Source organism: Chenopodium album, chromosome 19 (assembly GCF_948465745.1).
Source record: "Chenopodium album chromosome 19, dcCheAlbu1.1, whole genome shotgun sequence".
Classification (NCBI taxonomy): domain Eukaryota; kingdom Viridiplantae; phylum Streptophyta; class Magnoliopsida; order Caryophyllales; family Amaranthaceae; genus Chenopodium; species Chenopodium album.
The window spans coordinates 43,127,243-43,154,262 of record NC_137852.1 but is presented as its reverse complement, the minus strand read 5'-3'; the positions used below and the strand labels follow the sequence as shown (position 1 = coordinate 43,154,262).

General features: G+C 33.5%; 3 protein-coding genes across 3 annotated transcripts; 2 read left to right on the top strand and 1 right to left on the bottom strand.

Annotated features, from left to right (window-relative positions):
- Positions 1-738: 738 nt before the first annotated feature.
- Positions 739-6,494, top strand: LOC145593766 (monogalactosyldiacylglycerol synthase, chloroplastic). Its single transcript, XM_081650116.1, has 8 exons — positions 739-1,492; positions 1,969-2,141; positions 3,294-3,455; positions 3,552-3,693; positions 4,115-4,339; positions 4,919-4,981; positions 5,055-5,129; positions 6,040-6,494. Exons 1-8 carry the CDS (start codon positions 1,001-1,003, stop codon positions 6,274-6,276), a joined length of 1,569 nt encoding a protein of 522 aa, XP_081506242.1. The 5' UTR covers positions 739-1,000; the 3' UTR covers positions 6,277-6,494.
- A 374-nt stretch (positions 6,495-6,868) lies between these two features.
- LOC145594439 (F-box protein At2g26160-like) lies at positions 6,869-8,026 on the bottom strand. The gene has a single exon (XM_081650748.1). It carries the CDS (start codon positions 8,024-8,026, stop codon positions 6,869-6,871), a length of 1,158 nt encoding a protein of 385 aa, XP_081506874.1.
- Positions 8,027-23,139: 15,113 nt separating this feature from the next.
- Positions 23,140-27,020, top strand: LOC145595776 (uncharacterized). Its single transcript, XM_081652198.1, has 6 exons — positions 23,140-23,343; positions 23,441-23,497; positions 24,038-24,191; positions 24,372-24,469; positions 24,591-24,656; positions 26,601-27,020. The coding sequence occupies exons 1-6, from the start codon at positions 23,215-23,217 to the stop codon at positions 26,637-26,639; spliced, it is 543 nt and encodes a 180-aa protein (XP_081508324.1). The 5' UTR covers positions 23,140-23,214; the 3' UTR covers positions 26,640-27,020.

Genomic DNA, 27,020 nt, shown 5'->3' with positions numbered 1-27,020 from the left:
GTAGACTAATTATCCGACTCTTCTTTAATGTCGCATGACAATAAATCACCCTTAACATGTGGGCCTTATTTGTTAGCTGATAACAGATTGATATATATGGTTTTATTAACTTGTTTGCCAAATTGGTTGTATTAGCTGATTTGACTAAGTGGTACATAGTAAATAAGTTGGTACCGTGTAAAATTGCTTTTTGCTATTAATGGTTAGCTGTTTCAATGTATGTAATAACCAAAATGCTAAAAGTTCCAACACTTTAATTTTAAATAAGCTCCTATCATAAGCCTTTTTTTAAAAAAAATAAAAATAAAAATAACATCTCCTAATATAAGGCTTTTCAAAACAAGTTTTTTGAGCTCATAAGATTCCTTCAATAAGCTGTTTATCAAACACCCTCATCTAATTCATAATGGTCAAATCTCTTATAATTCTCAACAAGCTAAAAGCTCTCATCAAGACTCCCTTTTTTTTTAAAAAAAAATAAAACGGCGAATGATGAAAATTGATTCAAGATCCCCTAAAACTAAAAGGAAAACTCTAACCACTTTATTTATTCATTTATTTATTTCTTAAGAGTATTTTATTAATTAACGTTCCTCAAATCCTCGATGATAGTATTATTAAATTAATTGCTCCCATGTTTATTTTGATGGGACAGTCAACTTTATAAAATGCAAAAAATCCCATTTGCATAAAACTAAAAAATTTCTTCATCATAGTTTTACTTGAAAAACAAAAATTGCAATTATATTTTGCCAAAAAAATTAAATCCTGTCTCTGTGGTTACCAATCCCTTCCAAGATTCCCCTTCTCACTTATCTCTCTCCTACCCTCTCCCAACCTTTCTACACTTGTTCTTCCTCCGTCCAAAAAACAAAAGGAAAATCCCAAGTTGCTTCAATTTGATTGCTGTATTTAATCAGAACTCAAATTTCATATCTTTTTCAATGATACCCACTTAGGAATTGAAAAACCCAGTTTTGAGTAATCCCATTCTTTGCCAATGTCTCATCCTTCAACAGTCACTTCAGAGCCCTCTAATTTGCTTGAATTTGTGCCTAAATTGGGTCATTTTGCTCTAAATTCAAGTTTTCTGGGCAATAATTCAAATGGGTGTTCTTCATTTTCTCCTAATCACTCGTATTTTGGTGGATTAGCCACTCAAAACAGTTTTAAATTCGTTAATTCATTGAGTTTTAGCAAAGAGGGTTCTAATTTGAAGAGGATTTTGACTGATTTTAATAGGGCAATTAGGCTTCATTGTGATAGAATTCCACTTGGGTTTTCTTCTATTGGTCTTAATTCTGGGGAGAGTAATGGATTGAGTGATAATGGACATGGAATTTTGGAAGATGTTAGAGTGCCTGTTAATGGGGTTGAGCCTGAATCCCCTAAAAGAGTTCTAATCTTGATGAGCGATACCGGAGGCGGTCACCGGGCTTCTGCTGAAGCTATCAAAGCTGCTTTCAATGAAGAATTTGGTGATGATTATCAGGTCTAATTTCCAATCAATTTATTCTTAAATACTGTATTATTTTGTACTCAGTAGATGATTTCATTCATATGCAAGTTTGATTATGTACTTTTAATTGCGAATATAAGTTTGATTTGATTAGTTTGTATTGTGGAAGTGAAAGGTTGATTTTGTTGATTTAGCTTAGTTACTTCTTGATATGAGTGGGCCATGCTATGCTATTGAAGTTGTGTGTGTGAGTGAGTGAGTGAGTGAGTGAATCAATTTGGTAACTAATGATAGATATTTTGGAATATGCTTTTTGATAAGTGAGGATATAAGGATATTGCATTTTATAATTGTTGATCATGTCCTTGTCAATTGGTTTGGTGACAAACTTGTGGTTTTGCCTCTTTCATATTTGTGATTGTGTGCCCGTTTGAGGTGTGGAAAAGGGGGTGGTTGCATTCATGTATATATTCGTTGATTATATCATTTTTAAACAGTGGTAAATGCAGGTATTCGTTACGGATTTATGGTCTGAGCATACTCCTTGGCCATTTAATCAGTTACCAAGGAGCTATAATTTCTTGGTGAAACATGGCCCTTTGTGGAAAATGATGTATTATGGTACATCTCCTCGAGTAATCCATCAATCAAATTTTGCCGCAACCTCTGTATTCATAGCACGGTGAGTCTGTTACCATCATGCAAATTCTCTTTGGTTTCTTAAGAAAAAAGACATAGGTGATAGGTGAGACGTTTGAGATAAAACTCTGGACGTAAAGGATCTATCAAATTACCGGTAGTTGATATGTTGGATGTGAGAGACATTCAGTTTTTAACCAGTGAAGGACGGAAGATGACAATCATGATTGACTTCATTTATAAAATGTCTAGTTTTCCACTATAACACTATTAATGAATGGCTCAGCTTTGCATCAAGTTTCAAATTTTTATTTGAATATAAAGCTTATGACCTAAACTAAAGATTGATAAAAGAATCCTTTTTTTGGGATAAAATAATGATCCTACTACTTATTCACTTGCATATGTGGAGTAGCATTTGTTTTCTTAGGACAAAGATAGGGCTACCTTTTTTTTTTTGTTTTTTTTTTTTTCTTTTCTGGACTCGTGTTCTTAGCTCTCGCAAAAACTACCTCTGGTATTCTGTAAACAAATTGGTAAAGACCTTTTGTGACGGCCCTGTAGAGTTGGCTCATGACCATGCAATCATTACTCTTATAGAATGGGGTGTGAGATTGCATGTTTTTTTTCTCTATATTCACTTTTGCTGGAGGGCTGATGAAGAAGCATAAATATTTTATACTTCAATGTCACTTTCATCCCAACATGGGAAGGCATGTGTGTATTGGTGTCACCAAGTGTGTCATTGCTCTTTGTAAATACTAAACATTCAAAACTGTTTTTGTCTTCTTATCTTATTTACTACAGGGGAATCAGCTCCCTCTATATTCTTTAAATTTGTTCCTTTTCTGTTCCATAATAACGTTATTTAGTGTTCTTTTGTTTTAGTTGGTTGGAAGTGACCATCATTTTGGTCCTTGGTGGAATGTATAGGTTAAGGCTGTCCTAGCTTATTTAGTTATTTGCATTTACTGTTATTATGCTGGTTATTCTATTTGAAGAATTGTGTTGAATAACAATGTAGTGCTGAGTGGATCTGTTTGAATATAAATGTAGGTTTTTAGCTGACTGTCTGGTGCCTTTTTGCAATAAGATAAATCTCCTGTTGGATCTGTTGTTGAAGAATATGTTCTGCATCAACTAAATGTATGCTGTGGCACTTCAAAGCTAACTTGGTTTCTTTTGTTCTTTGCAGAGAGGTAGCTAAAGGATTGATGAAATATCGGCCAGATATAATCATTAGTGTGCATCCATTGATGCAACATGTTCCACTTCGTATCTTGAGGGGCAGGGGCCTCCTTCAGAAAATCGTCTTTACTACAGTAGTTACAGACTTGAGCACCTGTCATCCTACCTGGTAGGCTGTGTGGTTTCCTTTATGTAGTTTTATGTTTGTAGTTTGTAACAAGACTGTGACATTGGTCCCTGACCTTTCTATTCTTCCTCCTTGTAGGTTTCATAAGCTTGTAACAAGGTGCTACTGCCCTTCAAATGAGGTAGCTAAAAGAGCAACAAAAGCTGGTCTTCAGCCTTCCCAAATAAAAGTTTATGGACTTCCTGTGCGGCCATCCTTTGTTAGGTCTGTTAGGCCAAAGGTTTGTGTACCTTTTCATATCATTTTTTCCCTGTACTCCATTGCTTGTATATTGTTGGTTTTATTACTATGTTCTGGATGAATATATCTCTGCCTTGACATGTAATGCTGTGTACTAATGTTTGACTTTTGTGTTCTGGTTAAGATTGGCTAGTCTCTAAAAAGCTTAATTATTATGTTTAATATACACTTTCTTGGTAATGTTGTGTTATTTGTGTTTTATATTTTGCTTATTGATGATGCAATGATTTCATGGAATTTCTTCAAGAAATTATGTTGTTTCTCCCTATTCTGTTGTTCTGATAATTATGTCCTTATTGTCTGGTGAATTCAAAATTGTTCGAATTGTGTTGACATAAAGGGTTTCTGTTATGTGCAGCTAGAGATATTGATTTTAATTTTTTTTTTTTTGTTTTCCTCAGCCTGAGTTACGTAAGGAACTTGGAATGGATGAGCATCTTCCTGCTGTTTTGTTGATGGGAGGAGGGGAAGGCATGGGTCCCATTGAGGCTACTGCACGAGCTCTTGGAAATGCATTATATGATGCTAGCCTTGGTGAGCCAATAGGTCAAGTTATTGTGATTTGTGGTCGCAACAAAAAGCTTGCTGCAAAGTTGAGTTCAATTGATTGGAAGATCCCTGTCCAGGTATACTATTATTACTATATGTGGGTAGTTTTGCATAAATGAATAATAAAAGGGTGTTAGTGGGTCTCATCCTGCTTTTAGGCATTTATGCAGGCTGAGCTAAGCCCTAGCTCACCAAAAGAGGGCTACCTCTGTAATCTTTAGTTCAGTTTAAACTTGCCAAGTTCTGACAGCTTGAGCTCAATCTGAGTTTTATCATGAGAACCATGGTTTGGAGCTCATGCTAAGACTCAGCTTGTTTCAATTTTTTATTTTTTTATTTTTAACAATAGAAGCAAAACGAAATGACTTTTTAAAGATTTATTAGGACTATTGAATAATTGTTGACAAATACTTTAAAGAGTTTAAACAAAACTAAAACAATCAGTAAGAAATTCAACCAAACCTAGATTATTTTAGTTTTAGTATGCCCTATGCTGGGCTGAACGCAATTCAGCTCAGAACTCAGCTTTGAGCTGAACATGCCAAAGGGTTACCACTGAATTTGGTTCTGTTCAGCTTCACTACTTTTGTATTTTGCACTACTTGTTTCAATTAGTTTTTCAAGATTAAAAGTTGATGGCAAACTAAAAATTCCAGGTGAAGGGCTTTGTTACCAAAATTGAGGAGTGCATGGGAGCTTGTGATTGTATAATAACAAAGGTAAATATCATTGTATCTGGAAGATTATCAGCATTTCAGTATCTGTTTTCTTATTTATTTGGCTTTCTCTCAGGCTGGCCCTGGAACTATTGCAGAGGCAATGATTCGAGGACTACCCATCATATTAAACGATTACATCGCTGGGCAGGTATTCATCAGTTTCTCTTAATTGTACTATACTACTAGTACTGCATTGCAATGCCCGGCGTTTCCTATAACACCTTTGTTTCTGAAACAGGATTAATTTTATTGTCTTTTGTCATGTATGAGTCCAATATGATGTCCAGATTATGCTAGTTTAAGAGTCCTAAAACTGAGAGATAGGTGTGAGTCATGGTTCTTTAGGTAATGTAGTTGGAGTAAACACACAACACTGCCAAAGAAACTAGTTGGAGATGCATTGAACATTTAGGAGCTAGGATAAATTCTCACCAATCCTATGTAGGAGAGGAATCCTGGTTCATGACTTTCAATTGATATATGTGGTCACCAATCACTAGTTTCTTTTCATTAGTTCCTTGGGGCCAGAATCCTTTTATATGTATTCGAAGTATTCATATATATATACATAATCGGACATCTGGCATTCTTTGAGAGAGAGCAAACTCACAAAGCATCAGCTGTGATTGTGCTCTTGGTATTCGGGGTATGAAATATGTGCTTTAATCCAAACTTGATAAGACAATTTGGGATGTGACAAAAATGTCAGGGATTGAAACAGTAGGGTGTTATTGTTTAGATTTTCTAAGAAACCCTACTTAAGTGATGAAGAGGGAATAACAGCTGAAGTATCATTGAAGACAACTTGATAAAATCATGCTAAATCCTTGATTCTATTGAAGATTGGCTGTGAAATGGGTTTATAATCTTGTGCAAAGTGCTCTTTTCAATATGCCAGGGATGTGAAATTTAGATGAACACTTTTTGTTGAGCTTCGCTGTGCACAAATCCTTACCGAAAGTTTTTTACTTCATTTCTGTTGAGCTTCGCTGTGCACAAATCACAGCAAAGGACCTCATCCTTTTTTACTGAGTTGCGGGACTTTATGTTTGTTGCAGGAAGCAGGAAATGTCCCCTATGTTTTAGAAAATGGTATTGGAAAATACTTGAAGTCACCCAAGGAAATAGCTTATACTGTTGCTCAATGGTTTGGTCCGAAATCAAATGAGCTGCAGATCATGTCACAGAATGCATTGAAGCATGCTAGGCCAGATGCCGTGTTCAAGATTGTTCACGACCTTCATGAACTTGTTAGACAACGAAGTTTTGTACGTCAGTATTCTTGTGTTGCTTGACTCCAATAAATAGTAAGAAAAACCCAACACGAGTCAGGAATTCAAGCAATGAGGAACTGATTTTTCGAGAGGCAGAGGACGGGAAAATCATTGTTTAGGCGAATGGTGATTTAGCGTAGAATAATATGTGTATTTACATGGGCGAAATCTATTCATTTGTATTTGAACAATTCATATTGAAGCCTATGCTATCTAGTGAGTTAAGATCCAATGAGAAAGTGTCAATAATTACGTAGATCATAGCAATTGAAGAATAAAAACCCTATAAAAATTAATTGATCTCATCATATCTAATGAAAAATAATTAATTATCAATTGTCTTACAATTCATGAATTATAACTTTGGTTATAATTTATTCTATAATTTAATGATCCAAATGATAAAAAATTATCCTAATATCTGACGAACAGGAAATTATGATACACAAGAACATCCAAATAAAGTACTTAATAATTTTGTTTGAAAGATAAAATTATGATAAGGTTTAACATAAAACTGTCAAAAGAACTATGATGCAATTCTTATGATATGTTACAACAGCTAGAAGGTGCCTCAACCCAGAAAGATGTACTTGTAGTTGCTACAATTGGACTAATGTGATCCTTGATTTTTCGACCAGGATAAATCATATATGCCCATGTTTTCGTGGTGTCCGAAATCGCTAACATAGTAGATGCAATTAGGCTTACAACAATGCGGAGATGCCTCCATTGAAAAGCAAGAATTAGGACCTAAAAACAATGCTCTATTTCCCAAACTCTTCACTTCTTTAGTCTCCCCTTTATCAACATTAACCTCCCAAACTTTGAACCTCGAAACTCGTTGATCGATGTATTTTGGAGGGGTGAGGTCGGGGTAGCAACGAAGCACTTGCAATAACTTACCCGCTGATTCTACCAAGTATACCTTGTCACTCAACCTACTCGATCTATCCAATGCCCAAGCTGGTTGCGTAATTAGAGGTCGAATAGCATCATCGAACCCACTCGCTACAATCATTCTCCCTTTGCTATCGACAACATAGAATTCACCCTTATAAAAAGCGATATCAGTGACACGTTCTAAGTAAGGAAGTTTCGGGATCACAACCCACTTCTCGTCCTTGCTATTCCAAAACCCGGCAGTGTAGACTAGGCTACAAGGCTTGATGAAAATAATGGCAAGCGTGTAATGAGAAGTGTTTGAAGCTGGACATTCCGATAGAGCATAAATCGAATCATTGTAAACGTAGGCATCTTCATCCTCGGTGCAATACTTGCACAACAAACGTGAAATAATTTTTCTTGGAAGGGAAGGAATACTTATTCTTTCCCTAGTAAATGGGTGCACTAGAGATATATCTTTCTTCGTTACACCCACATCATATAGGCAAACTAGCCATCCTCGCGAAGAATTCAAGTGTCGATGGTACTTTTTCTCCTTGGCGAAATAAGATTCATCATTATAATCCTCCTCCTCGTCCTCATCCTCATTGTCATCGTCACCGTCTAGAGATGGCAAGTTCACGTGCCTAATCGAGTTGTCGTAGAGTCGGTAAAATCGAGCCTTCGAAGAGGCCTTTAAGAAGGGTTCCGGTGGAATCATTAACCATGGGGTTCGACGCGATGATGCATATCGAGAGGTAAGTTTCATTGAGTTTCTCCAATTGGTACAAACTAACCCAAAATTTTCAAAATCTTGATGAAAATCGATGTGTTCTGCTATCTTTATTGTCAATTCAATTGGAAGATCGGTATAACTCTTCTTCATAATAATTACTTTCTTGTAACACTTAAACGATCAAATAAAAATTGAATCTTGAATGGTTAACCTTGCGTATGACAAGAGTATAGATAATATAGTAATCTACCTTTCGTTAAGCATAAGGTTAACTTATATGTACAAGAGTCCTAAATTAGATCAACGTTCATGAAGTGTCTATAATATAAAATATCTTATCCAATTTTTCTTAAGATATGAAGACTATTATTCGGAAAAAATAAAAAATATATATGAAGACTATTTTTTTTTTTTTTTTTTTTTTTTTGGAAGATTATATGTGAAGACTATTAGGAGTGAGTTAGTATTATGTACTCCTGGTTTCTTCTTCTTCAAAAAAAAAAAGTATTATATACTTCTGGTCTTCTGGATCATGATACTCCATATCCAATATGCTTGAATTATTTTGCCTAAATCTTATGTTATTTTGCTTAAAATTTTGTGTTATTTATTAAAACAATATGTTATTTATTGGTTAAATATATAGTAACACATACGAAGTAGTGCTTATTTATAGAGCACATGAAAAATCAAAGAGGATATGGAGGAAGAAAAAGAAGCAAAGGCAAGTTTTATGAAAAGACTAATGTGTTTGGGAAATATCAAAAGATAAAATAAAAGTTGAAGACATATTGTATTAAAAAAAAAAAAAATCATAGATTGAAGTATATCCTGATAAAAATTATTGGAGTTGCTAAGGACAAGAGGATTAGAGGAGATGGTTGGTAACATGAGCACTAAAATTGTTGGTAACATGGGTACCAACATAAAAGATCTATTGATATCTTGTATCTAGAAATATCTTGTAAAAAAATCAAAGACATTTGATGTAGAAAGATATAGACATGTCTAGAAAAATCTCGAGAGTAGAAACAACCACTATAAATAGGGTTAGAAATGAGCCAATTAAGAGAGAGCTTTCAAATTCTATCAGTGAGAGACTCCACCAAAAATAATATGATGGTACAATTTATGATGAAATTAATAAAATCACAAAATTGTTTTATGACATTCGTGTTCGTTAAACTTCTGCGTGCGCCCAAATTCTATTAGTATGAAGCAATCCTATAACATCGACATAACTAAGTATGAAGCAATTCTACCAAAATTCACCTAACTAATAAGTATGAAACAGTCCTTAAACATCGACCGTAATCACAAAAGGTTGGCAGAAAGCAGTAGTAACATAATCACAAAATGTTGGTAGAAAAAAGCTCTCATAAGTAAATCATTGTTCGATCCTATTTCCGGCAAACATTGGTTCCTGCAGGCGCTGGTACGCTGTAACGTACAACCGTTATGCATGAAAGAACATATTATAGAAAAGTGAAGAATATATAACTATAATGAAAAGAACATACTATTAAAATGTAAGGAACATATACCTAGAATGAATTAAACATACTATTAAAATGCAATGAACATATACCTAGAGTTAAAAGAACCTACCGATTAAAAATAGTGAAAAAAAAATATATTTATGTTCTTTGATTATCATAATCCTATATAGTACGGAGTAGAATTTTGTAGATTACTTCCTCAGCTAGGAAATCAAGATCAATCATATATATACTTCGTACAAAGTACATTACTTTTAAAACATGTTGAAGTTTTGGTGCAACGAAACATAGTTTGTGATTATCTCACATTGATATTTGATAATATAAAAGTGACCTTACGAAGTTATCAGTGAGTTTACAGCTCGAACGTATATAATAGAGAGACATGATCTTAATTCTTAAATGCCCTTAATATTCACGTACTATTCGATCATAAAGTGCAACACCCTTGCTCAACTTAATAAATTTTTTTTTTATTTATTTTTTATTATTTTTTTGAAAGACCTAATAGATTTATTGTCATTAGCACAATTTTTACAAACTTTATAGTTTCATTTATGTACTTTAAATTAATCAATATGCCCATGGAAAAATGCACCACTCGAGCAATAGTTTCAACGCAAGCTTAATAATATAAGTCCTTCGTTTATTTTAATTGAAATTTTTTCAATGGAGCCGGATGCACGATGCTCCGGGCATCCGTTTTCTCTTTAAAAAGGCGGAATGAACATTCTGTTGTTCAGTTTAGAATATACATTTATTTTGTAAAGAACATATAGCTATTTCATAAAGAACATCACATATAGCTATATAGTGAACATATAGTTGTTTTATAAAAAATATATACTCCCTCCGTTCCACAATGATGTTCCTGTTTTGAATCTTTGACTTTTTTTAAGAAAGAGAGAATTTTCTAAATTTCTCTTAATCTATAAGAGCAAATATAGTCATGTGGGATCTAGTTTGATTCGTCTTGGTGAGTAGATTATTAATATCTAACTTTTATAATTTTTGCTAGTGTGAGATTAAAGATATTTGCGGTCAAAGATGGGTAAAATTTTGCATCGATTTGCGAAACAGGAACATCTTTATGAAACGGAGGGAGTACCTATTTTGTAAAAAAAAAAAACATCCAACTTCATGTTCTTTATATATATCTAAAGAACATCCGTAATATTAATTAGAAACATGATAATTAGAGGTGATCAATTCAACTTCAACCCGACCCGATCCGGTCCGAAAATAGGGGGATTTAGACAAGCCTAAAAATGCATTTTAAGTTAAAAATCCAAACTCGGCCTGAAAAAAACCCGAAAAGCCCACTACTTTTCCGAGTTTTTTGGACACGAGATATTACGTGCCCAGCCCGACCCGAATTTTTTATCACCAATACTGATAATATAATGTAATGAACATTATTTATTCAACCACCATAATCTAAAGGCAAAATTCAAATAACATTTTAAAATAAACAATCAACATATGTCACAAATAAAAGTATATTATTCTGACAATCAAAGAACCTAAAGATAAAGAACATTATTTAATTGCACGTTAGGTTTTGTACAATTTTATAACATGTTCTTTGCACTTTAACTAAATGTTCTTTACATTTCTATACTATGTTCTTTACAATTCTATAATATGTTCTTTTCACTTAAACTAAATGTTCTCTTTCCGCCTTTTTTTTTTGGAAGAGACGCACCATGTGGATCGTGCATTATATCTTTAATTTTGTTCATAATTTATGAAAATTGACAAATTATATATAAAGCTTATATATTAAAACTGTAGATTGAGAAAAATTTAACCAGATTAGGAAACTCAAAGCCCACTAATTAAAATACATTTCCCTCAAAAAAAAAAAAAATTAAAATACATTAACTTAACGCCAATTATCATGTTATCATTAGCAAAGCAAAATTCCAGCATGCCTTATTAGAAGAGGTTCATCAATTGACACATAAGATCTAATAAGTATGAGGCTACAAAGATAAATTACATAACTTAGGAAATTTTTTTATGTAAAACGTAATTAATTAAGGAAATATGATAAATGAATCTGTTTTTAGCAAAAAAAAACAAAAGTCAAATAACCTAAAAAACAAAGTCAAATAACCTTAAAAAAAAAAATCAAATAACTTTGTCAATAATTATCTACTCCCTAAACTTCTAGAATAACTAAATATATATAAAGATATACTTCGATATATCTTTTCACATAAGTCGTGGTTAGTAAGAATGAGTATGAATTGTATGACTCGTCTTTGTGAACGTAGGCTACAAAAAGACCACGTAGGTGTCACAAATCTCACAATTTGTGATGATATTTGGTTTGAGATTTTTTCAAGACTGCCCCTTAAATCTCTACTAATATATCAATTAGTGTGTAAAAGTTGGAGGGATATTATCGGTAATTTGAGAAACAATATTATGACTAATTCCCACTTAGTTCCTCTTTGTGGTCTTTTACTCGAGTTCTCCGATGTTAGTAAATCAAGGCGTTGTTTAAATTACATATGTTTGAAAACCGGGAAGATATGTAAGAAAAAAGGTTGGTTGGATGAAGAATTCATGGTTAAAAGTGGTTATAGTAAGGGGTTGTTGGCAAATTTAACGTTCAATTTTTTACCAGTTGCACGATATAATTTCGAAACAATACACCAAGGTCTATCACTTTTTTCATTACATCATACGGGTGCTTGTCGAGTTTATGATCCGGTCACAAAGAAATTGTTTAACGTGCCTAAAAGTTTGTATGATCATGTCTTAGATGCGACGACTATGATTGTTAGATATCCTACCCCTCTTGGCACCAAATGTGAGTTCATAATTGTTAGAATTTTTCGTAATCCAAAGATAGGAGAGGTTTACTGTTCTACAACTATGTCGTGGAAAAGATTTAATTTGGTGTTGGATGATGAAATCGTAAAATACTCATGTATTTGGAATCAAAGAAATTACGTTGCCCTAGTTGATTGTTTTTTGGATTCAAATATATACATATTAACTAACAAAAATTGCGGAGTTGCATTGAAATTTATTAGGGACGAAGCTAGTCCTAGCCAATATACATTTTCTTTACCTCAACTTGTGCACGAGGCGTACAAATACACGAGCTTATGGGATTGCGGAGGAACCCTTCACCTCTCTTATTATAGCGCGAATGGACTATTCATTTGGAAGCATCATCTTGATGATTATGCCTCAACAACACAAGCTAACACTACATGGTCTTGGGTTCCATTGCTACAATCTAACAATAGCCCTAAATTGTTCAAATCATCTCTTGTCGCGGGTCATGTTGTAAGGCCACTCGCTTGCCATCCAGATGTTACGGTCATGTACGTTCTTGTTAACCATTCTTCTATCTTTGCCTATGACCTAAGCAATGGCACACTAGACAAGATCGCCGAGTTAAATGAACGCTTTGATGATGAGGATGATAGGTATAGAATTGTAGCTTGTTTTCCATTTAAGCCGTGTTTGAGCTATTTCGATGCTGAGTTAAGTACAACTTTAGAAGACAGATACAAGGTTTGCAACAGATACGAACTTTTGATAGGCATCATTCTTGCGGTTTTAATGTTACTATATATTGGCTGTTCGGTATACTATTTAAAATACTTGTAATGTTCGTAATTAGTAACCTTAAAGTGTTGCAATATCATAGGACGACCAACACATCTAATAATATAAGTTGGATTTTAATTTGTATATATACTACCTCCGGTCCAAATTACTCGCAACTTTGGGGTATTATTTATGAGATATAAAATATTCCAAAGTTGCGAGTAATTTGGACCGGAGGTAGTATATATATTGTCTGTTAATACTTCATACTCCCTCCGTTTTTGTGTTTTTTTGAGTTTTAATGGGAACCATGTATGTGTGTACTTTTGTTTTAAAGAGAAGGTAAACATAGAGTGAGTTTTATGGGAGCCATGTATATATTGTCTCCAGGTCTTGAATTTTAAATTTTTGATCTGATCTTAGACAAGTGTATATCCCTAGTCGTGGATCTCATTGGATACATTTTAATGTCTATTATTTACGATATCACGTTTTACAATTTAATTTTTTTTATGAATAGAGTTGGAGATTTATTTTTTGAATTATTATCTGAACGGAGTTGAAGATAATTTTGTTTCAAAATGTCAATAAAGATAAAGATCATAATAAATGAAGAAATATATTTATATATTCATGAAAAAAAAAAAATATACCATGGTTTAATCTAGTATGGCCCGTCAAAAAAATTATAAAAAAATTAGCATGGTAATATACTCATCAAGGGCCTATTCATATTTACTTATTTCAGTTCAGTTCAGCTCCAATCAGTTCAGCTCAGTTCCTAATTTTCTTCTCTCATTTCATCTTAATTTAGTTTAGTTCAGATCCAATCAGTTCAGTTCGGTTCAGCAAATGTGAACAGGCCCTGAATTGAATTATTATGAGCTTGTTTGGCATCATTTTTGGTTTTTAGTTTTCTGTTTTTTTTAAAAAAAAACTAAAAACCAAAAACAGGAAACAAGAAAAGGGTGTTTCCACATTTCTGTTGTCAGTTTTCAAAATTATCATAATTTAAATAAGTCTAAATAATTTTTGATTCATTATGTGACATATATAATATACTTTTAAAAAAACAAAAAACCAAAAAACAGAAAACCACAACGATGCCAAGCGAACCCTATACTGCTGGAGTACTCGTAAAAGTGGTAATAAGAAATATCTGAATAAATCAGTTAGAAAATCTCATTAAACATATAAACTACTTCGTATAAAAGATTTTTTTTTTTTTTTTGAAAACACTTCGTATAAAAGATAATACTGTATTATTTAGTATAAATATCGGATTCATTCTACTAACAAATAAAAAAAAAATCCTTTATTTAGGATAAACATCTTAGTTATGATAAAAAAAAAGTTAAAAGGCATGCATTAGGCTTAAATTAAAGCTACAGTGGTACAGTACCAAAAAAAAATATTAAAAACCCTACGACCAAATTAACCAAAAAATAAAATTCTTCTTATAAAAAAAAACCTAAATCTAGTCCTCGAAGGGAAAAACAAAACCCACTTGTGAAAATTCTAGTCTTTTAATCGGGAGAAGTGTACCAAGAGGCAAGTATCAGCCATTGGAAGACAAGGTTAGTTACATCGTCTCTTTCATATAAACGAGCCCACAATATCAAAGTTATCCTCTCAAATTTTATTGTCGCGTTTCTAGTTCAAGTTACAATTAATGGTAGCAAAAAAATTGAGACAAAAGAAGTAACAATTCGTATTAGTAAGGATGAGTATGAATTGTATGATGACCCGTCTTTGTGAAGGTAGGTCACAAAAAGACCACGTAGTTGTTACAATATTTGAGGACATTTGGTTAGAGATTTTTTCAAGATTGCCCCTTAAATCTCTACTAACATGTCAATTAGTGTGTAAAAATTGGAGGGATATTATCAATAATTTGAGGAACAATATTATGACTAATTCCCACATGGTTCCTCTTTGTGGTCTTTTACTAGAATTCTACAATATTCGTAAATCAAGAAAAAGTATAAGCTATATATGTTTAAAAACCGGGAAGATACATGAGAAAAAAGACGGGTTGAATGAAAAATTTATGGTTAAAAGTGGTTATGGTAAGGGGTTGTTGGCAAATTTAACGTTCAACTTTTTACCAGTTGTATCATATAATTTCTATACAATGCACAAAGGTCTATTACTCTTTTCAGGCAATTATACGAGTGCTTGTCGAGTTTATAATCCGGTTGCTAAGAAAATGTTCGACGTGCCTTATTCTGGTTCGAATATTGATGAGGAAGATGCAACGAATATGATTGTTAGATTTCCTACCCCTCATATTACCAAATGCGACTTCATTATTGTTAGTTTTTTTCGTAGTTTCAAACTCATAGAGGTCTACCATTCTACAACTATGTCGTGGAAAAAATTTAATTTGGTGTTGGGTAATGAAATTGTGCTATACTCATGTAGTTGGGATGAAAGGAACTATGTTGCCTTAGTTGATGGGTTGGATTCAATTTATCTATATGTACTAACCAACAAGAATTGCGGATTTGCAATTACATTTAGAGGTGAAAGTATTAATCAGTATACGTTTCCCTTACCTCAACTTGTGCACGGGGCGTACAACAACACGAAATTATGGGATTGTGCGGGAACCCTTCACCTCTCCTATTATAGCGCGAATGGACTATTTATATGGAAGCATAATCTTGATGATTATAGCTCAACAACACAAGCTAACGCGTGGTCTTGGATTCCATTGCTACAATCTAGCAATAGCCCTGAATTGGTTAACTCTTCTTTTGTCGCGGGTGATGTTGTAAGGCCACTCGCTTGTCATCCAGATGTTCCGGTCATGTACGTTCTTGTTAACCATTGTTCAATCTTTGCCTATGATCTACGTAATGGTGCACTAGACAAGATCACCGAGATAAATGATCGTCTTGATAATGTAGGTAGTCGATATATGGCTTGTTTTCCATTTAAGCCGTGTTTGAGCTCTTTCGATGCTGATTTAAGTACAACCGTTAAAGGCAGCAACTACCGCAAATTCAAACTTTTGTTATTCAAAATCAGTGCTTTTTTTCTGATATTTCTATTGTTTCTCTTTTGTATTTAACTTTTTGATTGCTTTTCTTTTATTGAGTTGTCCCGCATTTCAAATACAATTATATTCTTATTTTGTAACAAAAAATAATATAAGTTGTGATTTAGGATTAGTATCGAATTCATTCCAATTTCAAATTTAAAAAAAAAATCCTTTAGTTAAGAGAAATATCTTATTTATACATAAAATTAAACTAAAGTGCAAGCATTAAATATAGTGCAAAGTATAAAAAAAAAAAAAATTAAAACTTATACTTCATATGATAATCAAATAAAAAAAAAAAAGTAAAATCCTTCTTCTAGCATTAAAAAAAAAAAAAAAAAAAAAAAAAAAAAAAAAAAAAAAAACTAAATCTATTCTTCGAAAGGTAAACCAAACTTACTAGTAGGGGTGGCAATTCGGGTCAGCAAGTAATTAACACAAACTTTTTTAAAAAATCGGGTGTACAATAATGATTGTACATTTGTACATCCATTATAAAGATCTCTTTAAGTGATTAAAAGTTACCCCTAAAATGAATAAAAGTTACCCCAATATATATAAAAATAACCCAATATAAATAAAAATAATCTATGCTTTATTAGTAAAGTATCATATTTCAAATGACTAAAATTCAATTATTTGTGATTAAAAATTTGAAAGCAATTTATTAGCCTTATAAAACATTTCTTAAGATGGAAGGTCAAAGATTTTATAGATAAGGATTTGGTGGCTTGGAAGGTAGGAAAAGTCAGGGAGTGTTTTGACAGGAATAGTGCAAGAGCAATTCTAGCAATGGAGCTTCCATGCACTATGGATGATGATTTCCTATATTGGAAATACCATCCGTCAGGTAAATTCACTGTCAAAACAGGCTACTATTTCCTTGTGAGAGAATAAGGAAATGAACTCCTTACCCTTTCTCTAGATGAGCAGAAATTTATAATGCTTATTTGGAGGATGCATATCCAACCCAAATGGAAAGTATTTATATGGAAGCTTTTTCATGATGGTATTGCAGTAAAGGGTAATCTGGCTAGAAGAGGTATACAAGTAGAGGAGACTTGTGAATTTTGTGGGGTGGAGGAAGAAGATAGCCAACATCTTTTTAGACTATGTTCTCTAGCAAAGGAGGTCTGGGAGGAAAGCCTCCTGGCTATTTGCTCTGATTCTACTGGGTTTGACTCTTTGAGAAGGTGGATCCAGCACTATATCCTGATGTTTTATAGCGAGGATGGTGAGTATGGTACACGTATCATTAAATTTATTGCTACCTTGTGGGGCCTATGGAAGACGAGGAATGCTCGAAACTTCAATGGGGCAAATGGGGGAGGAAGCCTTGCCTCGGAATTTATCAACTTGGCAATGCGTGACCATGACAATTATGTCCAAAGGGATGAGACAAGTAATAACAATAGGGATCACAATGTAGAAGACCCCTACATTTCACCGGGATTCAACGCTGTGCAATTAGGAAAGGAAAGGAATGGTTATGACAGTTTCATTGTGGGAGTGGATGGCTCGTGGGACAAAGGAACTACAAGGGCAGGGATCGGTTGGGCAGTCATGGGAAGTATCCAGGGTAATGAGGATAGTGAGGGAGGCAAGCATGGAGTAGCTACCTCGGCTTTACATTGTGAGGCCTGGGCTTGCCTCGAAGCAATGAAATGGGCTAGAGCGAAAGGCAAGCATGGAATTCTCATCCTATCGGACTCAATTGTGCTAATTAACAACCTTCAAGAAGAATCGGGTAAAGATGTCTCGATAGCTTGGATGGTAAAGGAAATCAGGGAAGTGGGGGCCATGTTTCAAAGGTGCACAATCCTAATAGTCCAAAGGGACCAAGTGCAAAGGGCAGATGAAATCGCTAGGAAATGTCGTCTTACTCTTTCAAGCTATGGTTAAGTTTTTGTGCTTTGTAATTTGCTATTGTCAAAAAAAAAAAAACATTTCTTGTTCTATTTATATATATATATAAAAAAAAATCATATTATGTCCAATAAAATTACCCAAAACAGGGCAAAAAGTTACCCTAAATTGGCTTAAAGTTACCCTTATACTGCTCGATGTATACAAAATGTTATAAAAGAAATATCATATTAGTGTAAACCGGACGTATACAAAATGTTTTAGTAATTTAATAATAATATACTTGACTCGTTTTGTGCTTTGCTTTTATAGATACGATAAAAGATATTAATGTGGGATCTTGTTTGAATCGTTTCAATGTATTTTTTATTAATATCCACTTTTTAAAGATATTAATCGTTAAAACATACGTTGGCAAGGTGCAGTGATAAACTAATAATAGAAAGGTGTTAGCTAAAATAAACAGAGGGAATATACAAGTAGATTTATTACCATAAATTATAAGTCGGTATAGGATAATGCATATTTATGTAGTTTGATTGTGCCCCAAACCACGCACGCAAATTATTTCCTAATCCTACGCTAAAGTCTACAATAACTTGATCTCTCTCTGTATATACTTGTATAGTTATAAAGCTTTTGTTTTTATTTTAGAAAGAATTAGATGTAAGCCCGTGCGATGTACGGTTTTAGTAAATTATTTTATTTAATTTAATATTTTGTATATTTACGAAGATCATTCGTCATTAGATATTTTGATAAAATTTCTAATATCATAAGATATTTTTATTTTTTAATTTTAACACTAAAGTTATCTTTTGTAGTAGGTTTTTTTTTTTTTTTTTTTTTTTTTTAAACGTGGCGCTTGAATTTAAAATGTCAAACCTTATTCATTAATTGATTGGTTAAAATAATTTCTTTGCATATGCGTTTTTCTTTTGTTTAATATACTCTATCTGTTTCAAAATGTTAGTCCTATATAGAACTTTTAACTATTAAAAATTAGGGAGAATCTTCTAAATTTCTCTATATTTAAAGATATTTGAGATCAAATATTTGCATTCATATATGTATAAAAGATAATTATTAGTTTTTTTAAATAATTTAATTTTGTTTTGAAAGAAAAATAATTTAAATTTTAATTATTCACCATTCGTTGTTTTTACCTAGGAGGCCAAATTCTTAAATCTTATTCGTCATTTTTGCTTATGTGGCAAGTAAATTTTTTAATTCTAAAATAATTTATTAATCTAATATTTCATTGGTCAAAATAATACCTTTTCTTATGTGGCGCGTCAAATGCTCTCGAAAAATGCCTACTTTATTTATATAATATATTAGATTTATAATCACACATATTCTCCTTAATTAATCCAAAAGTTGAGTTGAATTACGGAGTTCATCATCATGTCATATGGAGCAATGCTACGTGATTTAAGACTGTTCCGAGTTCTACTAAAGGGTAATCATATATCCGCCCCCGAGGAGTGTAAGCTTTACACGCCGAGGAGTGTTTCGTGTTCGCTAAATGTGGACCCCTTGATTATCCCTTTTAAATTGTCTGCCATTTATAAAGGCGATTATTATAATTTGGCAAAGCAAGTAATACCACCATATATCTGCACCAAGTATTATATTGACACTACTATAATTCCAACCTTTTATCGACACAGTGTCCTCGACCCAATGCCTTTACCGTCAGTGTATGAGTCAGAATTCCCTAATTTGTTAACTTTTTTGAGTCGAATTTTGCTCACCACATTAAAAAGCGTCGAGAAAGTCACATGTGTCATACGTGACTTATAAAAAAACCTATTTTACAAATTGGATAATATTATTTTTAAAAATATAATATTTTTTTTTAGGATGAACATCGTATTAATGTACTGTATTATTTGTTTTTATCTAGTAACATATACAAAAAATAATCTATTTAGGATAAATATTTAAATAATAAAATTAAAATCCTAAAAAAATATATCCTAAATAGATATCTCATAATAAAACTCCAAGCAAAAAAAATTATAAACCCTACGATCAAATAATAAAAAAGTGAAAATTCTAGCCTTTTAATGGCGCACAAATGTACAACCCTTCATTATTCCTATAACAAGAGGCAATTCAGAATTAGCCATTGGAAGACAAGTAAGGTACGTTACATCGTCTCTTTCATATAATCGAGCCCACGATATTCAAGTTATCATCTTAAATTTTATTGTCACGTTTCAAGTTCAAGTTACAATTAATAGTAGCAAAAAATATTGAGGCAGAAGAAGCAATAATTCATAATATTAAGGATGAGTATGAATTGCATGACCCGTCTTTGTGAAGGTAGGCCACAAAGAGACCACGTAGTCGTCATAATATTTGAGGACGTTTGGTTTGAGATTTTTTCAAGACTACCCCTTAAATCTCTACTAACATGTCAATTAGTGTGTAAAAATTGGAGGGATATTATCAATAATTTGAGGAACAATATTATAACTAATCCCCACTTAGTTCCTGTTTGTGGTCTTTTACTCCAATTTTACAATATTCGTAAATCAAGGCATAGTATAAGCTACATATCTTTGAAAACCGGGAAAATAAGTGAGAAGAAAGGTTGGTTCGATGAAAATTTTATGGTTAAAAGTGGTTATGGTAAGGGGTTGTTAGCAAATTTATCGTTCAACTTTATACCAGTTGCACGGTATAATTTCATTACGATGCACAAAGGTCTATTACTTTTTTCAGGCTGCTATCCTATGAGTGCTTGTCGAGTTTATAATCCGGTTGCTAAGAAAATGTTCGACGTGCCTTGTTATGGTTCGAATATTGTTGTCCAAGATGCAACGAATATGATTGTTAGATTTCCTACCCCTGTTGTTACCAAATGCGACTTTATTATTATTAGAGTTTTTCGTAGTTCAAAACTCATAGAGGTCTACTGTTCTACAACTATGTCGTGGAAAAGATTTAATTTGGTGTTGGATGATGAAATTGTGAACCCCACATGTGTGTGGGATAAAAGGAATTATGTTGCCTTAGTTGATGGTTTGGATTCGATTTACTTGTATGTACTAACTAACATGGATTGCGGATTTGCAATAACATTTAAGGGTGATGAAAGTAATAATCCTCATAGTATTATTGATCAATGTACATTTCCCTTACCTCAACTTGTGCACGGTGAGCTATGGTCGTACAAATACATGAGCTTATGGGATTGTGCGGGAACCCTTCACCTCTCCTATTATAGCGCGAATGAACTATTAATTTGGAAGCATCATCTCGATGATTATGACTCAACAAAGCAAGCTAACGCGTGGTCTTGGGTTCCATTGCTACGATCTAGCAATAGCCCTGACTTGATTAAATTATCTTTTGTCGCGGGTCATATGGTAAGGCCACTCGCTTGCCATCCAGATGCTCCGGTCATGTACGTTCTTATTAACCATCGTTCCATCTTTGCCTATAACCTAAGCAATGGTGCACTAGACAAGATCGCCGTGTCAAATGATCGTCTTGATTTTGAGCTAGATAGTCGACCTATGGTTTGTTTTCCATTTAAGCCGTGTTTGAGCTCTTTTGATGCTGAGTTAAGTACAACCGTTAAACGCAGCAACAAGGCTTACAACAAAATCAAACGTTTGTTATTCAGCATTGTTGATATTCTGTTAACGACTTTAGCGTTATTATTACTATTACCTCTCTTGTTGCCTTTTATACTAATGGCACTATTGGCGTATTAGTAGATGAAATGTAAAATCAATGTCATCGGCTGTGGAGTACGTATAAGGAGCACAGTATGATTTATTGAGGTTTGAGACGTTTTGTGTGTGGCTAACCTAACCAATTTTGACTTATTAGAGTAATCTTTAATTTATTTGTTTGTATTATTGTATTGGTAACTTTATTTATTTATAAGAGTAACCTCATTTTAGCAAATACAAGTGTAACAAGTGCGACAATCTTGGCTTTCAAGGATGGTTATTTTTCTTTCTATACCTTGTTGTTCTTTCGTTTAAGCTGTGGACACACGTGTCCTAAAGACAAAAAACCATCAGTAATTGATCAGATTTTGCTCGTGTAAATCAGCTAATATAGTGCATTGTTATGTAATCTAGGTGCTTACAGTTACAGGTTTCATGCTTGCTAACATTACGGACAAGTTTCAAGTACATAGACTTCCATCTTAATTAGCATTTTGTTGGCAAAGAGGAGGCAGGACAAGATCGAGATCAAAAGCTTAGTTGCTTTTGAGCGTAATAGTTTTGTAGAATTATTATTTTGCAAAACTACCAATGATAACATTATACTTTGATATTGAAATATGGAGGTGTGCACAAAATTAAGAAAATGGAGAGAAAACAAAATTACAACTTATCTACGTGATCACAAGTATTAACTAAAGTAACAAGCATAAAATAATATAAAAGTGAAAGAATTCTGAAATGTAATTTTTATTTAAGCCAAAATAGCAACAACTTTTTATCAACACGTGTGAAACGAATAAGGGCCTGTTCTCATTGATCGAACTCAACTGTGCTGAACTGAAATGAAATGAATATTTTATAAGAGAAGGAAATTAGGAGCTGAACTGAACTAAGCTGAACTGATCTGAACTGAATTGAATTGAAACTCTTTTTGAGAGACTCACCCACCATAAATCAGGTGTGCGACCCGGGTCAGATCCGGATATAGTCGGAACTAAGCTTTGGTAAACCGGATGGGCATCCTAAAAAAAAAAATTATGCCATTCGTTGGCCACAAATCAAAATCTAAGTCAAATCCCTTTTAAATTTAAATTACGATTGAACCGAGTCGATTTTTGACATCTCTAGTACACACGCGGGCCACGAATCCACGATGGGCCACATAGTATTGGAGGCTTCAATCAAGTACTCGTAGTATTCGTAATTCGCAGCAATTGTAGATCAAGAGCAAAATTAAATTAGTAAAATTATTATTACCTCCGTCCCCAAATGATAGTCCCTTATGGGCAAAAATCACGGGAATTAAGAAAGTTAAATAAAAGTAGTAAAATTACATTGGAAATATAAATTTACATTGGGTATGTAAAATAGTAGAGAGAGAAAGTAATAAAAGTACATTGAAAAACAAAATTTACATTGAAAAGTTAAATTTGCACAAATATTGTTGCAATTGGAGAGAATTTTGATAAAAAATTGATATTAATGGTATTTAAAAAAACAAATGGGACTATCAATTTGGGACTAAAATAGGCCATAAGGGACTATCATTTGGGGACGGAGGGAGTAAAACAAAAAAATATCTGCTCTTCATCTTCTTTAACCACTTGAAAGAAAAAGTCTGAGCTTTCAACCCAGAAAGAGAAAGAGGAGAGAGAAAATATGGAGAAAGGTAAAGGAATTATGGTTGGAGGAAGAAGATGGGCTGTTGAATTCACTGATAATTCTACTGCTCCTTCTTCTCGCGACATTCCAGATCCTCCTGGTTTCACTCGTGCCTCTCAAGATCAGGTTTTGATTTCGATTAATTTTGTGCTTTTTTTATTCGATTTGATCCTGAATTTGTGAAATTAGGGTTTAATTTGTTGTTTTTCGTTGTATGATTTAGGAAGATTCATCTGTTGCTCGTCAGAAGAAGGATGCTGAAGCTAATTGGAAAGCTCAGGTAAAATTTAATTTCCTTTTTAAGATTAGGGTTTATGTGTTTTTTGGCAATTCATTGCTCTAATCGTGGACTTCTTTTAGTTCCGAGCTTACTAATTAGCATAATTTGAATCAATTTTTGGAATGTGCTTGTACTGGTTGTAATCAAATTGCGACACTATTGACTTTTATGTGATCTTCAATTGATTGTATGATTATTCCAAAATTGTAGTATTCTGTTAGATGCCGTGGTGTGATACCGAATAGATAGTGTATTCCGGACAGAATTACAATTGTTTATAGTGTGGCTAGCTGATTTTAATGTGATGAGAGACAGGTTGTGTTTCATAGATAGCTTTGAAGTGAGAATCATTTTCATAAGCTAATAATATTCTGAATTTGAAGTCAATTGTTCTATTAGATGTCATCGCCTCATATCGGATAGATAGTGTTATGAGATAAGATTACGGAATCTGTTGTTTGGTTGTAGTAAGTGAAGGAGGGATTTATGACTACTATTGACGAGCATGGAACTAACGTTGTATTCTGTTTCTGTATATAGAAAGCTTGGGAAGTTGCACAAGGTCCTGTAAAGAATTTGATGATGATGGGATTCATGATGTGGATGTCTGGAAGTACCGTACATTTGTTTAGCATTGGTATTACTTTTTCAGCTCTTTGGCAGCCCATTAGTGCCCTTCGAGATGTTGGAAAAGGTACAATCATCTACTTGAATGCCTTGTTATTGAGTTTGTTTTATCCTCTATATGACACTGTAGTAGTTATAACATATACGGGTACATTGCATTTATACTTTGTGCTTGGTAGGTATAATTCAATATAATAGCTTGATGACAATAGCTTGACGACCAATCAAAATTGGTTTTGTTTTACAGTTTTTGAGCCATACAAGGACAGCAAAGTTGAGCTTTTAGGGCCAAAGTTGGTCTTCCTTGCTCTTAATATGGTGGGACTTGCCCTTGGTATCTGGAAGGTAATTTGATTAGCTAAGGCATTGTATTGGAAAGGTGATAGGTTTCATTTTTTTTTTTTTTTTTTTTTTTTTTTCCTGTTTTTTTAACCAGTATCTACCTTTTTTATTTTCGTACTGGCAGCTGAACACACTGGGTCTTCTCCCAACACATGCTTCAGATTGGGTGTCATCTTTACCTCCTGCTCAGGTTCTAGCATTACCTTATCTCTTTTTCTGTTTATTATTTGTAATTCTGGTGACATACAATATGAGAAAACCACTGATGATTCTTAGATGTGATACCTTGATGGATACCTTTGTTCTTGATCTAGTTTATGATCATGTATGATTTATAACTAAGTGTCCTTGTTATTAAGCTCTTGAAAACCTGTCTAAAGGTTAATATTATTAATTTAAGCTTAATTCAGACCAATTATTTAGAGTGTATACGCTTTTGAGCCTGCATAACCCCATGTTTCTATCAAAGGGTTTTAGGTTTACTCTTTTTAGAGTTTGGTGCTTGAAACACTTTTATTGCCATGTGGTGTTTGTTGTAGCCCTTGTAGGTGCTGCAGTTGGTGATGGTTAAAATAAACAGCTTTTTTCTCGTTAATGTATGTTTTAATGAGTAAAATTCATTTACCTTTTTTGGGGGAGAAATTTTCTTTCTTATTTTTTTTTTTTTTTTTATTTTTTTTTTTGAAGGGGGGGGATAGGGGTAGGGGCCACCTTGAATTCTGCAATGCACTCACCCTTCCATCTATGAAAGGAAAAAGAACCTTAACTGTGTAGCTTTACAAAAATGTCAAGAGCATGTATTTCAGCCTTTTCTGTTCACTTTACATGTGGTCACCTTGTTAAGAGCTCTTGACTTCTGCATTATACTGGTGGTTGTTGGGAGATCAAGATGATATAGCTTTGCCCCTCACAAGCATAGAGGTGATTTCCATCTTTTTTTTTCTTGAATGCCAGGATTATACCAGAGGTGATTAAAATATTTTTTAATCCCATCCTTATTGAACTTTTTAAAACCTCATTTGGCTTTAATCTTTTAAACCTTAAGCAAAAACGGGTAGCATCCCTATTATTGCCACTCTGTGGACATCCTAAGGCTTTTGGTGCAACCTGTTTCCAATCTCCCACCCCCGCCCCCCCCACCCCCCCCCCCCACCCCCCACCCCCCACCACCACCAAAAAAAAAAAAAAAAAAAGATTCTGGTGAACATATCGTGAAAACAAACCCATTTTGGCGATCTTGTAAGTGTAGTGATGAAAATATGAAAATTTTCAGTGTTGATGGAACTAAGTGTTAAGAAGCACTGTGATGTTGTTAGGAAGATGTGATAATGTACATACTCTTAATTAGTTATTTACTCTTAATATGAAATAGTTGCATCTGTATGCTTAAGGAATGTGATGCTTATACAGGACTCTTTTATTATAAAGGCTGTGAGAATAGTGAATAAAACAATTTATTGGTGAAATGAAACAGATTTCTTGATGTTTGTATATGTTAGGGGCGCTTTTGATCAACCCCTTGAATTTTCCCCTGCTAGTCTTCTGTCCTTAGCTTTACTATGGCTCTTTGTCATGGAATTGCTCTGATACTGATATACCATTACTCGATAGCTTCCTGGACCCTATTCCTTGGCTTGGATAGATGATTGATCTAATGGACTGACACATCCTTGAATTGATGTATAATACACGTCTTAGATGCAGCTTGTTAGATGAAATCTAGATGCTCCTTTAATTATTGTTGTTTAATGCTGATGTAGTGATACCTTTTTCCATTATGACCTTCACCCTCAATACTAGTAATATACGTAGTATTCTTTTATTTATGTTATATGTGAGGGTGCACTACCAGTCATGTATGCACTAATGCACAGACGAAGTATAATTTTTATTGATTTCTGAGGAAGGAATAATTACTGTTAAGCTAGTGGGGAGAAGGAAATTTTAGGATGTATTTATTTGTCTGATTGCCATTTAAGGTAGGGTGTATTAATAGTATTGGGGTTTCAATATCTTGCTTGTCAGTTGTCACCAGCTAGTCTATTGTACCATCTATATCAATGTTGTACGAGCTTGTATCTTGGACTTTCAATTTTGATTATAACCTTGACAAATGTTTTGTTGCTACTCTCAGGAAGTTGAGTTTTCCGGTGGTGGATTGCCTCTGTATTAATTGCTTGCTAAATCCTTCATTTGTTGAGCCTACAATCTACAAGAATAGCTTGATGGGAACGAGCCTGGTAGAGGATATCAAAGAAGCATAGCTGTTTTGTTGATCCCTTTTGTATGATCAGGTTTATCATTGCACATCATACTTTAGGACTTCGTATTTTATGTGCAATATTCAAGACAGTTCCTATTTTTTTGCAAAATTTTTTGGAGACATGAATAAGTGCAGGGGATTCAGTATGCTAGACATTTCTTATATTCATAGGTCTTTTACATACCAATCTATTTTTGCTGTATCAGGGGTCAAGGACCCAAAAGGCATAAACAGTAACTTGAACTCTCTAATTATAATTAATCTTTCTTTTCTGCTTGCACGTATAGTAAA